The following is a 17,732-nucleotide window of genomic DNA, read 5'->3' on the forward strand; positions in this document are numbered from 1 at the left end:
AGCAGTCGGTCATTGGCATTAGATTTCTTTACAAATGTACAGAACATGGGTTGATAATGTCTAATACCCTCTTCTCTTCAAAATATCGCGGCAGCTTCCTAGAGGGAAGCACTGGCATTTCATTGATTACGTCATTGTGGCAAGAAAAACTTGCACAGTGAATTTATGAGCATTGGTCGGATCATAGAATTATTATTTCAGGTGCGCATATGTTATTACCTACTCAGAGGTGAAAGCAAGGGCAGAGTTGTAGGCAGATTTCAAGTTTAGATATTTCTTTCTTTATTGACTTACTTTACATGGCGTAGCTCAGGATATGAAGCCTGCTGTTATGCCAGACTATCTTATATACAGTATGCTACATTATACAAACTAGAGAGCTTAAGGTTCCTAGTTACATATAATTAATACCATTTCTAACATCTCTTTTAAAATATATTTCTATTATGTATGTCTCTAATTACATCAGAAAGGGAATTCCGGGAGCGTATTGTTGCAGGTATGAATGAGTTGTTGTAACCTGTCGTGCGGTTCAAGACAGGGTGATATGTGACAATACCTAGAAGTTTTGAACAAGTAACTTTCTCGTATTTAGTGGAAGGAGATCCCGTACACTTTGAAGGGAGTGCAAAGAAAATAATACTCATTGGCAAATTTTCGTCGTGTGCTCCGTCCAGTTTAAGTACATATCAAATATTGAGGCCAAGGTTCTTTACAGTTTCGTTTATTTGTATTGGTGTCGAATAGGATTGGAGGAATTTTAACACTTTTCCGTTCGGTACGATTATTTTTGGATCATATTATGATTGCTTGCGATTTTAATGGATTGACATTAAAGATAATTAATTTTAGTCCAGTCTTTTATATTTTCCAGGTCATCGTTTAGTTTGTTAATGTCTAGTTGTATGTCTTTCGGGTTTGTATGTATATATAGTATGTCTTTCGGGTTTGTATGTGTATATAGTTGAATGTCATCTGCGTAGAAATGGTATTTACAATAGTAGTGGCGCTAGAACACTGCTCAGTACTACGCCAACTTCAGTTTGTTGCCAATGTGATACTTTCGTGCCTGCTGACACGCACTGCTGCCGCCCAATTAAATAGGAGTGCAGCCACGTCAGTGTGCTTGAAGAAAATGTTTGTGCCTGTAGCTTAGCTAATAATATTTCCCTGTCCACACAGTCAAATGCTTTACTTAGGTTTAAAAGAACAAGGAAAGTAATTTTCCGCTGTCCATTTCTACATGAATGTAATTTGTAACTTTTAGTAGTGCTGTGGCTAGGTCTAACTCTTGACTGGTATTTGTGGAGTAAATTGTGTTTCTTAAGGTAATTTGTTATCTGGTTGCGAACGATCTTTTCTAATATTTTACTAAGGCAAGGAAGTATGCAAATTGACCGAAAGTCTTCGAGTTTTGTTGGATTATCGATTTTTCTTATCAGTCGCATTGTGGAAAGTTTTCGTATATTGGGAAAGATTCCTGTCACGAGAGAGGTAATTATTGTATCCGTAATTGTGGGGAGAAGAATTTCAGAGAGTCTTTTAATTAATGTCAAATTTATTCTGTCACAACCAGCAACCTCTGACTTTACTTCATGAATTGCTTTTCTGGCGTCATTAAGAGTTACATGTGACAAATAAAATTCTTCTCCATCGTGTTTTCTTTTCGCATGTAGTCTGTAGATTGTTTTCCTTTTAGTTCGTCTGTATGTGAATTTTGTGAGCAGAAATATTTAATTCGTCTAATGGCAAGTCAATGTTGTCGTCGGTTTTTTTTGTCAAACCAATGTTCCAAAGAATTTTCCAATCATTGGCAGAATTGTTATTTTTTAGATGTCACGTGTATTCATTCCTGATGTCTGAGTTGTTGTGATACGCAATTTTTAGTACTTTTCGAAATTGTCTGCGGTTGCATTTTTATATAATACTAGCTACATTACCCGCCGCTGCCCGGGCATTTTATTGTTTCCTTTAAGTATTTCATTGCCTGTTAGTTATGTGTGTAGATACTTTTTGTAGATTTCGTTATTGTGATGTTGACTGATTAAGAACTATTTTGTAGCTTAGAAGTTATTGTTATGTGTTTAATTTCAAGTCTTATAGGATTTTTTCTCGTCAATCTCAGTAAGTTTGGACTCGCCACTTTTCGCCATTCCTACGCAGCTGAACTGGTACTTACATTGTATCCAGAGTGCCCCAATACAACTCAGCGACCGCGGAAACTATGGATTCGACTCTAATATTGGTCGTTTTTGATTGTTCTTGTACCTCATTCCCTCCCTTAGGTTTGCTAGAAGTTGTTTTACCATGGAGGTGAGAAGAGTAATGGAGTGGCCCCTCACCACACCCATTTCGCTGGATGGGGAAGCCCTTGAAGTTACGCCTATTCGGCACAAACGTGTGCTACTGAATGAGGGAGATTGAGGTTGTTTTCTTCCTATTCAAGCATTATAATATGGTTCACTGTACACACAATTTTAACGTATACAACTGTACTTTGTTCAAACGAAACCCACTCACAGACACAAATTAACAAGAACAAGCATTGAAATTACAGTCTAGCTGTGAGCTTTGAAATGTTGTTCAATTTTTGTTCCCTGGAACTTTTCATTTTGTACTCTTAGGCGAACGCCTGAAATATTAGTAAGCTGAATAGCGCACTCATTTGTAAACTTTTGGATTTCAAGTCGTGAAGGAAAGTTTTCATAATTGTCTCTTTCCTTTTTCATCCTAGCATTCCTTCTTTGTAAAATTTTAATGATCATTCTCCGTACGTCTCAATGAAGCCGTAATTTTCATAACTATCAATTTCAATTTCTTATCTTTCTTTTGACAGTGTGAATGTCAAAGTTGCCTCCATTTTCCTCGCCTTAGGATTGAACACGCTGAATAAACTAACGAGAATATTATTAGTTAAAATGGGGAATACTGAAGCTCTTCCTGTATTAAAATAGGAAATGTTCTCATCTATTGCACCTCAACGGTATTATTGGCACTGGTAGTCCCCTTCAGTACGATATTACTTGGCGCAAATGTGTCGATATCCCAGGATTGCGGCTGCTTCCTTTCCGCAAACAATTATTATTTAGAATGTCATCAAAAGGGAACAATAAAGCATACCAGCCATTATCTCAATTTAAGTCGTGAAGTGATAATTACCTTAAGCGCTGATGGCTTTAAGTAGCTGGGATTGACAGGGAAGGCATTCTCTCTCAGTCTCGGCCCGGACCGGATAAGCATGTTTTTTTCACTTGGTCAGGCCAAAAATGCTCCGTACGAATAACACTATGTGCAGTTCTTCCTGTTAACTGCCTTCGTCCACACGGCCCCACGGTCTGGGTTCTTAGAAAACCTACACCAATCTACATTTAAAAACAATGGCGTTCTCTCCATGAAAGTAAACATGCGTGTTTACGTTTGATATGATCCAGCCTACGAGAGGAAAATCTTATCAATGAAAAGCAAACCCGGGTTTTCTGTTAGATTAGGCAACTTGTCACAGGTAACTAACTCACTGGGTGAATACAAACTTATGACTAGTCAGCTGTGGTGCCGAACAATATGGCTGTCGCTTTTAAGGAGTGGTCCCGTTTCGCCTGGCCAAGGGCCACTCCATTACTCTTCTCACCTCCATGTGTTTTACTCCTCCAGTATCTTTTCGAGATAGTAATTCGTATTTGTACGAAGTTTCGTTGAGAGCTATTCTGGAAGATATTGTACACACGTACATCTACAATTTTGGTAATCTTCTCTTTCACGTATTTTACTTTTAGGATTGCTATTACTTGTTTCAAGTGTTTGCCTTAAGAGTTCTTAATAATGACGTTGATTGATTGTTTATGAGCTATTTTGAAAATTTGTAATTTTGAAATATTGTTATGTGTATAATTTTACTTTTTAGCTTCGAATTATTTTGTTTTTCCTTAAAGTATTTCCTTGAGGCAGTCCAGTTTGTCTGGGAAGTAGTTGATCCTTCCAAACAATAATAAAATAAGTTATATTTGCGCGTCGCATTACAGATATGGTGTACACGATTCCAAATGTCACTGGGAATGTCACCAATCAGCCGAGCAAATTTGGACATTTTCTTTATCACCCCTTCTGAATCACCATGCCGATGGGTGCTGAACTTGGACTAAAAACAACATCCGGAAGGTCACTATTCATCTCAGTGACCCCGGAAACTATGGATTCGACACTAATATCAGCTGTTTTCGATTATTTTACATGTCACCCCCTCCCCCGGTGTGTCTTATCCCTAGTTTGGTTGAGAGCCGTGATATTGTATCATCTTCAACTTAAACGCATCCGGAGTGTCAGTATTCACCTAAGCGATCCCGAAAACTATGGATTCGACAGTAATATTTTGCCATTCTGCCCTTTAGCCCTTAAGCTCATTAGTGCCCTATAACCGTTTAGGCCTTTATCCCTCATGCCCTTTAGTGCCCTTTAGCCTTTTACCATTCTGCCCTTCAGAACTTTTGCCCTTTAGCCGTTTAGGCCTTTAGCCCTTTTGCCCTTTAGTGCCCTTTATACTTTTAGCCCTTTAGTCATTCTACACTTTATCCCTTTAGCCGTTGAGGCCTTTTGTGCCCTTTAGACATTTAGCCCTTTTGCCATCCTGCACTTTAGCCCGTTAGTGCCCTTTATCCGTTTAGTGTAGTTAGATGTTTCGTACTGGGAATATTCATAATTAGAACGCAAGTTAACTAAGAGCTGGGACACTGCTGATGACCGCGTTTTCGATTTTTAAGTATCATCCCCTCCGACAGGGGTGCTAGGGATGTCTTAACCCACGTAATTTCTTTTCAGATAGTATAGCAAGTCATGTGTGCACCAGTTTTTGTTGAGAGCTATACATCCATAATCTCGGTTATTTTGGACATTCTGTTTCTACCTTTCTCAACCTCCATTCCGAATGGGCCTGAAGTGTGAGTTAAACGGCATCCAAAGAATTACGGAGTAAGGGGAGTCCTGCCCGTACAGTCATTTTGTTTGTTTGTTTGTTTGTTTGTTTGTTTCTTTGAAAGCTATGCTGGAACATGTATATCTTCTTTTTCACCCCTTCTCAACCCCGTTAACTTGGTCTTGGTCTTAAACGACATCTGGAGTGTCAATATTCATCTCAGCGATGCAAAAAACTATGGATTCTACTTTAATGTTGGTCGTTTCCTATTACTTTTATACCCCATCCCCTTTCCACTTCCGCTCAGAGGGGTACACAAACATAAATCCATAAACTGGGCCATTTTGGACTTTTTTCAGCCCTTCTCACTCCAATGCCGATGGGAACTGAACTTGGACTTAAACTACATACGGAGTGTCACTGTTCATCTCAGCGACCCCGAAACCTATGGTTTCGACACTCTTTTCGATTATTTTTGTATGTGCCAGCCCCTCCCGATCACAACCCGTAGAGGTGGTTTGCCCCACATTGCTTTTTCCGAGCTAGTCACATGTGTAGCGGAATCTCTCCTTGGCTTAGCCTACATTTACGCACTTGCCTACTGCGACTGTTAAAGTCAATAAATAAATAAATAAACAAATAAATAAATAAACAGCAGGACTGTATTCTACTGCAGAATGTTTGAGCTGACGTTGCCATGATTTCTGCTGGTCATTTCTTCATCCTAGAGGGGGGGGGGGGGGGAGTAGTGCGATGCCAATATCTCCTAAACCACTGATTTTAGGCCCTTAAAATATGCTTTTCGGGGCCAGTAGGGCCTTACCGAGTTTTGAGCCTCGTCTTTTCCCTGTACGACAAATGGAACATATTAGCCTATGTTAATTTGCCAAAGGGCCTAAATCTAGGGAATGGAGAGGGATGTTAAAATTTTTTGTAGATGGGGTTACCCGCAGGGTCCTAAAAGGTAAGTATGCAAAATTTGGTGCACATTGGTGGAACGGTATGGATTTGTATAAGGAACAGACAGACAGTTAGACAGACAGACATTCTGCCAATATATATAGGCCTACACAGAGTGTGTGTGAGAGAGAGAGATATTTCTAAGCTGAATTTCTGTCCTGCATTTTGCCCGTATGTCTTGTGTCAGCCAAGGTGATTGTTTTGGTTTCACTCGTGGGCGTGTATGTCATACAGTCCTAAAGTAGTTAAACAAGGTTATTTTGTCATGTACGAGCTGTGCGTTGTGCCACCGCGTCCTCAATGAACGCCTCTTCGTTTAGGCTTTTGCAGTCTCGATAAACAATTAATTTATTCTCATATTTGGGGCACGTAAGTATGTTGCGTAAATAAATTCATGTTGGGAGCTGGCTGTTGTCTGTGAGTCTGCATTCTATTAGTATTGTTTGTAATGATTAAATCCAATAGTATATGGAAGTAGCTGTGTGACGTGTAGGATTTAGGGGAAGGATCGTCATACTGAGTGAGGTAAGGATGCTTTTAAGTCGTCTAGATGAAGTAGAGTCACATTTTATCATGTCAGTATTAAAGTCACCCATTAAAATCACATGTTCATACCTGGGTAATAGGCCCTGTAGTGCTTCCTCCAGGTCTTCAATATATTTCGTCTTCGGTGCACAACATCCAGTAACACTTCACACTGCGAATTTGTAATTCAGTAAATAAACTCCGGCTCGAAAAGTTCGCTTGGTGTTTTGCGTATTTCCTTGAATTTCATATCCTTCCGCAGATATATCCCTACGCCTCTCCCACCTTTTGTCTCCATACGTACCAGTGAAGACGAGATACTTGGTTTCAACCGCGACTCGGATATGAATATGGCATGGAAGTTGTTGTTAGGGAAATGCCTGAGAATTCAATGAAATGGGAAAGAAGTATCTGTGTGTTCACGTGAGGTACAGGAGGAATGTCAGTGGGGTAGACAGCAGTGGTTTGGGAAGGGGTGGTTTTAGTTTGATCGGTATGTGTTTGGGGAGGGGGGATTTGCAGGCTGTAATGAGAGACATTTGTTCCCTTTAACATAAGAAAAGTCAACCTGATAGTTTCTAAATACTAACTGAACCAGTTCCCTTGAAATTTAGTTAAACCTAATCTATGTTATAAGGGGCCGATGACCTTCGATGTTAGGCCCCTTAAAACAACAAGCATCAGCATCACCAATCTATGTTATAACTAGAATTTAACAAATATTTACAAATTCTAGATGGTTTCCTAATGAATTACAGTTTTCACCTTTTTTCAGCTCGGGCTCATGATTAATTAATGCTGTTTAGTTCTTGGCGATTGTGATCGTTTCACTATCACTGTCCCGTCCTGTCTCCTGGAGAAGCTGTAGTCTCAGGGGAGTGAGATCTTCTCGTTTGTGTCCTTCAGTTTTTCTTGTTTGTGAACATTACGTTCCTCCTACAAACTTCACTATTATTGGTCTCGGACGAACGCCTTCCCTTTTCCGTACCCTGTGTGACCTATCAATGTCTTCTAAACTGAAATCGAGCTCAATTTCCTTGGCGATATTTAAAATTATGTCGTATGTGTTCTCATGTGTGGACTCAGCTACACACTGGCACCTCGTGTACTGTTCCAGACCGTCGGTCTTTTCCTGTAAGTGGGACTGTAGTTCTTTTATGACTTTGTCCCCATCTCACTCCGCACGTCTTCATTCACCTTTGTTTTGAAGTCTGTAGGCTCCTGCTCCTGTATTAGGTTGGCAAGCGCGTCCTGTACGGCTTGTTTCACCAAGCTCGACATGATGTTCTTGTGTGCTGGTAGATGTTAATCACACTTCTGCATACGCACAACAGTTCTAGGAAAAGCGTCAGCGTCACAAGTCGCTTACACCTTCTAATAAGGAGCCTTGCTTTGTGCTTCATCAGCCACTGCCTAGAGAATATTCAACACAGCACGGCAACTGCTATTCAGAATGTCTAGAAAGAAACTGCGGAAACAAAACTAGAAAGAATCAGCTCTGGTTAGACGAAAAAAAGTGAAGATACAGAAGCATTGATCTCAAGGATTGCCTTGCAATTGTGGTGAAAAGACAAACTCCAAGCCTTTGTTTCAGCTAAACGATGAAATCGTATATGAAGGAGTGAGTGGCGGATAACTAAGGTAAACTAATAGCAATATTTGACAAAAAATCAGGCTAGGGTCCCATTACCTTTTCTGAAAATACACTGCGCTCTGGAGTTAAGAAGAAACTTATCACAGATTAATACTCTACCATGAATAGGTGGAAAGAGCACTTTGAAGGTCTCCTGAATAAAGAATCGATCATTGAAGAGCATGTAATACAGCAAACCAACCAGCTTTCCTGCCGACGTAACATGAAGTTAAGCGTTAAGCAAAACAACACAAGGTCGCAGGTCCTGATGGTCAACCAGTAGAAGCTCTCAAAGAAGGAGGTGGAATAGTCATAAGGGACTTTTAGACTACCGAAGAAATTCTTCCATATTTCAGAGGTATTCTGATAGTTGATACATTTAAAAAGAGGGACAAGCAGTCCGGAGAATATATTTAACATTCTGCGCGGGAAGACCAATTGCACAAATTTTGACAAACCGTATCTAACCATTGATGGAGTAACCATCTAGCAATGCCACAGATACTCCTCATCTTCGGGAGAATGAAGTAGACCTCTATAAATTGCATTTATTGATCTCACCTAAACGTTTAATTCAGTAAACCGTGAAGTTTTATGGAAGAGTTTTGCTCTCTATACCGTATTCTATCGAAATTGATTGCCATCTTGAGTTTGTTGCACACTGATATACTCCTTAGTAGTGACTCTGTTAGAATGCCAAACAAGACTGCGTGACAGTTCCCATGTTGCTTTCGCTCTACGTTGCCACTATTATGCATCTCGTCAAAGATGATCTTCCTCTTGAACTTGAAGGCGGGAAGTCAGACATCTTCTGCATCATTAGTTGAACTGTAGCTCAGGTTCTTCTTTCGCTAGGCTAAGGTCTAGAGTTTTTGAAAACCACGACATCAATGTTATAACAAAGATGTAATTCCCACCTATGCTACGGTTCCGAATGTTAGACCAGCGCTGGTGTTTGAGGTAAACATGGCTACGTAGTCCGCGTTCTCAACAAGTGACAGAGAGGCCTCAGCGCTCAGCCTTTCATCCTGGAGGTTCATTGCATGTTGAAGAACAACGAGTGCGAAGAAGCAAAACAGAGACGAAAAGGAACAAAACTCTAGCTTTCCCTGCTGCGAGTGCCTATCATCACTGCCTCCTCTATTCAGCCGGACTCACAGATGAAGAGAAACCTTGTTTGGAAGATTTCCCGTTCGATTCTTTCTTAGCTTGCGAGTTCATGTCTTTTCAATATGAGATCAATGCTTCAATTTCTTCACTATTGTCGTCAAACCAGTCCTGATTCTTTCTGGTTCCTAGATATTCTGAATAGCTGTTTTCAATCCCTCCCAGAGCTGTGTTACATGACAAGGTCGATTTCCAGTGTTTGCTCCCATCATGATCATCAGGATTATGCTACTTCAGTGTAGTCCTTAATTGGCACCATCAAGAGCAGAAGAAATAACCACACGGACTGTTCCTGCGCGTAATTTGTGATCAGTGAAATTATCTCTACATGTTCTGGAATGAGATATTCCGCTATATTCGTGTTTGTGGAACATATATTCCTTTTTTCTTTTGCTCTTAAGCTCCTGTGGAATTTTAAGTCTTCAAATATATTTGAGGGTATAGACACATCAGATTTGTTTTGCTTGTTGCGCTGTTTGTTGATGGATGTCTTCTCGTAGCACAGGCGTCACTTAGTGTGAATCCGCTAGTGCCTCAGGACAGTGGCACTCATCATAACATCACAATGGTTCTTTATGGATTTCATATAACCGTATACCATTTGGTGGTACGTTTTGAGGCTCCAGCCAGATTCAGGTCAAGTAAACGAATACTGAGCTATGTCCAGGCTGTTAAATGTTGGAGACCGAGAGAGTTGGCCGTGTGGTTAGGGGCGCGCATCTGTGATAGTGGGAGATACTATCGGCAGCCCTGGGCATGGTATACCGTGGTTTCCCATTTTCACACCAGACAAATGCTGGAGCTGTGTCCCAGCCACTTCCTTCCCACTCCTAGCCCTTTTTGTCGCCATAAGACCTATCTGTGTCAGTGCGACGTAAAGCATATTGTGTAATAATAATAACAACAAAAGTAAACGCTGGAGTACCGTACAGTTAAGTCTAAATGTTATTTATTTATGTATGTATTTAGAGTATGGCTAAAAGAAATATATATATGATAGGTACAAAGTTTCTTCGCCAAAGGAAAGTACAAAAATTACAACTTGAGAGGTCAACACTAAGTCCATTGAGTCACTGGATTAGGGAAGATAGAATGTTGACAAGATCTACTTGTGATCTGTGGTATGAGTTGGTGAGACTCCGCTAAATCCGCAATATTAAGCTAAAATTGGAAGTATGGCTCTTTGAGAATTACTACCAAAATAACACTGGAACAATTTTATTATCACTTAGCTAAAATGCAAACTCGTGTCCTCATCCGCTATGCTATATTTATTCAGTACTTAAAAACAAGAATATAATTTACTGTTTTAAGTAATTCTCTGAACTCTAATTGTAATACAGTTCACAAGAGGCGGTTATTCCACATTACAGTAGTTCATGATTTCATTGCCAGTTACACTGCAAATAATACCACTTGAAAGTAGTAAGAAATATTGTAGAAAAATGGCCTTCATGTTATCATCAGATGGATCACAGTTCAAGACGATGAGATTCCCGCAGGACGAGTTAGCTTCGCAAATCCTAGTTACGGAGCAAATAAGAACTTCGGCCTTGTTTTGTTGAGTGAAACCGCTGGGGCGCTACCTAGACAGACAGACAGACAGACAGACAGACAGACAGACAGACAGAATGGTAGTTCTATCCCTGTGGAATGGGAACGGCGCAAGTCTAGTGAAAGTCAGCGAACACATAAGACCAGCCGACGATGAGTCACTCTGCTAAAGAGCGCTGTCATCAGTTGCAGGGTATTCAGCTATGCCTTTACATTAAAACATTGTATTGTTACGTGCCAGCCCCATGGTAGCCCCTTTCGGTACTTTCAGGAAGGGGCTGGTGACTCAGACGACCTGGAATCTCCCAGCCGGCCTTTCCGTGCATTGTTCTCGGCAACCTGCGAGTTCAACGGGAATGTTCTGCCTCCAGTGACATCGTGAAATTTCTGGATCAAATCACGCGAGCTATAAAAGGGGAGGCTAGCCGCGGACAGTCAGTCAGAGAGTTGAACTCAGTGTTAGAGTGAGTGACAGTTGGGCTGAGCTGACAGTGAGTTGGGCGACAGAGGTGTTGGCTGTAGCCGGTGTACCACCGAGGCTTCAACCAGGACTTGGGTTGTGGTCTCGGAGAGGCCAGTGTGTAGGTGCAGGCGACAGAACTATGTGGACTGAGGATCGCAGTGAGCCAACCGTGAGTGCGAGGATAAACAGACCTGTGTTAATGTTCGCTGTCCTGAGTATCGTCCTGCTGTTGAATACTGTTGGGCAGTTTAGTTGTTCACTGCATGGGACTGTGTGAAGTGTGGGGTCGAACCAACGAACAGTCGTCGTGTGTTGTATAGCCAGTGTTCAAATCCAGGTGACTGGATTTTGTGAATGTGAAGGTTATAGATGTTCCCTTGGAGCAACCGGCCAGGACTCCCGGGTGTGTGTACAGAAGAGATATTTGTAAATGGACTAGTAATTGGTGTGGCCATTCATAACTGGTTAGAATTGTTTTTGTTTAAATATGTGTGTGTGCATTTGTTAGGCCATCCTGAAATAAATTCGAGTAATGAAACAGGTGGAGTTTTATTTGTAACATTATCTATTCAGAGCTCTTAGTTACCAACGTTTCACAGATTAACAGTTTTTTTGTTTTTTGCTAGGGGCTTTACGTCGCACCGACACAGATAGGTCTTATGGCGACGAGATTAACAGTTTCATTCATTGCAAAAACAGAGGTGGGCCCTCTGAAGGATATGTTTGTTATGTGAATCAGTCGCCAATCTAAAGAGCCTCATTAATGTCGTGACTGCTGCTGTAATGGAAAATTGTTTTGGAATTTACCTTTGGAACAGTGGCCAGAACAGAATCATTAAAGCGTTGTGTAAGTAATATTTCACTCAAAAACACCCAGTGACTCCTTACACAAAACCAAAGTCAGAAATCACCTAACGAAAACATTAACATTTATGAACCAGTAAATTGGTAAGATGATGTCGGACACATTTTACCAGTTATGTATATATTTTCATGTTTTCTGATGATTTGGATATATTTTGTTATTTTATCCCACACTGCATTTTGCAGCAATGACTTTTATCTGTTTGTGTTGTGACAGGAATCTTTTGTTGGGTAAGTAAGAATTATTTAACTGACGCATGTTATACGATTTTACATACGACAGTAAAGAATATCAAATACTCTTTAAAGCAGAAATTTTCTATCGTATTGTATTCTACTGTTCTTTGATAATTATAACGAGCAGTGTGAAACAAGACAGGCTGTGAGTGACGGTCTGGCAAGCGCTTCTTCTACCTACAAGTATTTGAAAGCGAAGCACGTAACAAATTCATTTATTTATGTAAAACTTTCCCACTTTCAACAATTCTTTGGCCATAAACTGAAATTTTTGCAGCCGACTAACTTTATCACGTCACGATTTAAAACTCGTATAACAAATTCCATGTTAATTAATCATTTAACATATATGAGGACGCTATTATTAATATTTCACAATCTTTTGTTAATGTCCAAAACGAATTTATTTATACTCATGGTAAGTTTCAACATATTATCTTTATCCTAAGTATGTTAAATCACCGGGCGAGTTGGCCATGCGGTTAGAGGCGCGCGGCTGTAAGCTTGCATCCGGGAGATAGTGGGTTCGAATCCCACTGCCGGCAGCCCTGATGATGGCTTTCCGTGGTTTCCCATTTTCACACCAGGCAAATGGGTGTACCTTTATTAAGGCCACGACCCCTTTCTTCCCACTCCTAGCCCTTTCTTATCCCATCGTCGCCTATCTGTGTCGGTGTGACGTAAAGCCACTAGCAAAAAAAGTATGTTAAATCACATGATATTAAAATTGTCTACTCTTCCAAGACTGGCTTCCCGTTTCTATCCTACCGTATGAACGTGTCTTTCCTATTCATATGGACAATCATCGTCTTTGTATGGATGCTGTTTAACACTGCGGGGATGGTGGTGGTGGTGATTGTTGTTTTACGAGGAAGTACAACTAGGCAACCATCCTCTTTATAACACTAGAGGGAAAATATGGAAGGGGTCCAACACTTCGAAAAATGAAGACATCGGCCAAAAGAAGAAAAGGGCCACGAAGGGCGTGAAAATGAAAGACTCCCTAGCCCTCGCAAACCTAATAGTGTCGGGGTTCGAAAAGAACAAGTGTTGACCAAGGGAGGTCGGATAGGATAGATGAAAGTGAGGAGCCTGGCACAAGTAAGTGGAAGCAATGCCAGGACTCAGCTAGGGGCCCCGTGGTCGCCAACCCACGCTCCAAAGTTCAGAGCCCCTGGGGCGACACTCCGGGGAGCAATACCCGTCTGTTAATTAAGCAAGTGCAAGGGCAGCAGCTGAGTATCCGTCACGCAGTTTATGAAGGATGTTGTTTTCTAGATGCTTGTATTCTGTCAAGATCCACATGAAGATATTTTGGTCGAGAATTACGATGGAGCTGTGTTCTAATGAAACATACTTTTAACACCGTGTCTGTCATGATTTTGTTGAGATGGGAGCTGAGTAACTGTGTCTTATCATGCTTGGATGTAGTCTGCACGATGCATGTATAGTCAGGGTCTTAGTCTGGGTAACCTGAGCGTCTTAATATCTGGAGGTTGGCAGTGGGACAAACACGGTAGGCCTACTGTTGATTAGGTTAACACAAATGCTGCTACGTGTGTGGGGGAAAATATTTGAATGATGACGTTCGCACAATCTCAGGTTGTGTTCTGTGAGATTAAAGTGCAGGCAATGTGTCAGAGTCTGGGCTGGGCTTTTGCAAATAAGTGAATGAGAAGAGAGCTGAACCCTTATCTAGTGAGGTGCACTATTTCCTAGAGCAACAGGCTGTCAGACTCCAACATCTTAGGCTTGTTCCACTGGAACTTCCTTATTGTGGACATTCAGGTCACAATATTTCACGTATTTTCACGAACCTAGTCAAATTTTCTCAGATAGACGATCGAATTATACTAATTTTACAGCACGTTCCGAACTCTGACTTCACCACAAGATAGCAGATGGCTCATGGCAGACTCTTTGGGCCTTCTTCTTTTCACATCATTTATGTTTTTCTGACTTGTGTAGTTTTGAAGTTGAGGTAAATTAAATGGCGTATGGCTTTTGGTGCCGGGAGTGTCCGAGGACGAAGTATACATACTTTTGGGATACACAGATTTTTCCAGAGGGACCCAGAACAAGTTGTGGCGAGTTCCAGTGAGGAAGTAATGTAATCTCTGTTTCAGGGCTACTCGCGTGAAGTAGAGTACATTGCCACTCAGGGACCGAAGGAGGAGACCTGCTTTGACTTCTGGCGGATGGTTTACCAGCACGGTGTCAAGATCATCATAATGCTCACAAACTTGCGGGAAAGTGACAAGGTAAGTATGTTATGAGTTTATTTAACCCTTCACACTGATGATAGGCTGCTTGGAAGTCACGACCCTACACTGCATGGTGGGACAATTTCGGCACATAATAAATATTTCACCGTAACTACAGTTACGCAAGATAAAGTGAACCTTTATGGGTGATGGGACGAAGGATTGTGACATCTGTGTATGTAAGCAAGCATTTTTTATATTTCATAAGGTTAGAAACACAAGCAGAAGCAAATATTTGAAAGTCCTCCAGAGCGGGAGGGAGTTGATTATTCACGCTAAAAGTCACACGCAATAATAGCACGTATTTGTATTCTTGTGCAAAAAAGAAAAGTCATACTGTTACTGGTAAGTCTTCTGCTCATACTCCTATACACTAAAAAGCATTTTGATATTTGGTATAGATTTATTTTAGAAAAATAAATATGTGACTAATTCGTCCCATTATGCAGTTTGATCATGTGGTGGTATGATAACCTCAAACATGGAATGATATATGCTGCTTACCTACTTCATTGCATTTTATGTGTGTAAATGTCAACAAATATATTAATTCCATTTAGAATAATATTCTAGGTGAGAAACATGATAAAAAGTGTAATTCTTGAGAGAGGAGATATTGCACGCACTTGCAATGTCGAATGAAATTGCGGGAAGATTTAGCCCTTTCACTCCGTCAAGTGGGGTTGTCAATCACTCCAAAGTGAGGACAGCCAAGTTTTGAAGTACAAGGAGACCTTGTAAAGAAGAGGAAGAAGTCCTCAGCAGCAGCTTACCCTCCACAACCAGTCAGTCAAGATAGCTTGGAACAATGGCCAATTCACAAAGACACTCAACAACGGTGCAAATTTCCCTTGTGCAAGGGGAAAATCCTTATATTTTGTGAAAAGTGTGGTGTAGCTCTGTGCATTACAAACAAAAAGAATTGTTTCAAGGAATTTCACCACAAGTGAGCAACCTGAAAATGGGAAGTGCACCTTCAAAACAAATATGTCGACAGTGCATGGTGGGACTAATTAGGCACATGTTAGTTTTCATGCAATAAATCTCTCAAAATCATTTTAAGAATTTTTTAACTATTTTTCCCTTACTATGGATTAGATTATATATGTCTAGAATTAAAATAAAGAGAAAATAAAAAATCATGCAGTGTAGAGTTTATTTAACCCTTCACACTGATGATAGGCTGCTTGGAAGTCACGCAGTAGAGAGAGACAGCATCCAGGTAGGTCGCCTGGTGATCCTGGCAATTTATTGGTTCTAGCGGGAGATCGCTACCAACACAGCAACTGATAAAGCAATGGATGGGTCTTAGTTATAATATTCGTCTCGGGTTTTTGCAAGGGTGACTTAGTATACTGCCATCCTGAGTCTGAAGGACTTATCCCAATTTATAATATTGATATTGGGGTCTATCTGGAATTAGCATCATCAACTTCCGGACATCATTGCAACCTTGACAACCAGTTTTCATCTGTGTACACTAGATCAGTAGCGTCATCTTCTCACTGTAAAATCTCGTATCAAGTGAAGCCCGTTCTACTTCTCAATTCAGAATTAAAATCATTGAACTGGCCGGAAAACGAATCCAGGGCCTTCGGATGAAATAAAGAAAGCTACTTGTACGATACTGGGCTGATTAATAATAATAATAATAATAATAATAATAATAATAATAATAATGGTGAAATTACGCTTGAGGATGTGGAAAGAATGATACATAAACTCGATTGTCATAAAATTAGACCTGAAATGGTGAAGTATAGTGGGAAGGCAGGGATGAAATGGATTCATAGAGTAATAGCATTAGCATGGAATGTTAGTAAAGTACCTTCTGAGTGGACAAACTCAGTAAATGCACCTACCTAAAAGCAAGGGAACAGAAGGATTGCTACAACTGTCGACGTATCTCATTGATCAGTATACCAGGCAAGTTGTTCACTGGGATTGTGGAAGGGAGGGTGCGATCAATGGTTGGGAGGAATTTGGATGAAAACCAGTGTGGCTCCAATCCACACGGGGGCTGCCAGGATCAGCCCGCTGTATAACACGAGGACGCGAGATCTTCGTGCTAACATTATCGGAGACATTTCCTCCTATTTCTCCTATCTTAGAACAAATTGTACTGTTTTCCTTCCAATTTATCGTTGGTTTATGGCTACGGATTGCACATTTGTCCGATTGCCGATTTTTGTTATGCGCTTAACACCTCTTCGATGGACAGAACTCGACCTGACACGTTGCAAGTTTATTTCGAGTAGTGAACAGTTACACCATTCAGTGTTCGTTAAGTCTACGTTTTAAGGTAGATAAATACCACATTCCCTAAGTTCGGCAAACAGTGGTCGGATGTTCGAAAATGACAGCATTCATAAAAACAAAAGAACTGAACCGAGTTCAATACGGCTTTACCGTAAACATGAATAACGATCTACAGTGTCAGGAGCACAATATCACTATAGCAATGGACACTGTTAATAGCTGCACTATGACCCGACAACATTGACTGATGAGTAAGGCTCGCCCTGATGACTTACTGGAACCTATACCGACCCATGACTGCTGCCCAGTCTCCCGTAGTGCACGGGAATTGGGCACGCACATCCATCTCCACAGGATCCAGCTGTGATTGATAGGATTGCACTCGGGTGACCTTTGTGGTCACGTCGGTGGAGTGTTCGTCGAACCAAGTAGTCGCAATTCGGGAGCGATCTTCCTGTAAATAGTGCTGGGTAGACACTAGCTGACAGTAGGTTCGCCGGTGTGTGACGATATCACCATCACATGATGACCAGTTCCTCAACGACTTGCGGTCAAATGCTCTGTAATCTCAATCTCTAATTCAATTGCTCGTCAGTGTATGTGTATGTTTAAGAAAAATAAAGTTTCGGAACCTTCTTGAATTTTTCTTTACCCTCCACTCACATTAATTTTATTTCCTCCTTTCGTTACATGTTTCTACTACTTGTGTATTTGTGTTGATTGCAGGTCAAATGCCACGAGTACTTCCCCTCTCTGCGGGAACACCTGGTATTTGGGGACATAACCATCCGTTGTACGACGGAACTCGTTTTTCCCATTTATACTTCTCGAAGCTTGCAGTTACTGAAGGTGAGTTGTGCTCATTGTCACATTTGATCAGACTGAGGCCAGACGTATCAC

General features: G+C 40.9%; 1 protein-coding gene across 1 annotated transcript in view; it reads left to right on the forward strand.

Annotated features, from left to right (window-relative positions):
• The window catches only part of LOC136866889 (receptor-type tyrosine-protein phosphatase H), an 819,913-nt gene that overhangs the window by 698,849 nt on the left and 103,332 nt on the right, over positions 1–17,732 (forward strand). The window contains exons 18-19 of the mRNA XM_068227107.1: positions 14,436–14,570; positions 17,559–17,681. Of these exons, the coding sequence (XP_068083208.1) occupies positions 14,436–14,570; positions 17,559–17,681 (258 nt within the window). The remainder of the gene's footprint in view (positions 1–14,435; positions 14,571–17,558; positions 17,682–17,732) is intronic.

This window comes from Anabrus simplex, chromosome 3, assembly GCF_040414725.1.
Source record: "Anabrus simplex isolate iqAnaSimp1 chromosome 3, ASM4041472v1, whole genome shotgun sequence".
Taxonomy (NCBI): domain Eukaryota; kingdom Metazoa; phylum Arthropoda; class Insecta; order Orthoptera; family Tettigoniidae; genus Anabrus; species Anabrus simplex.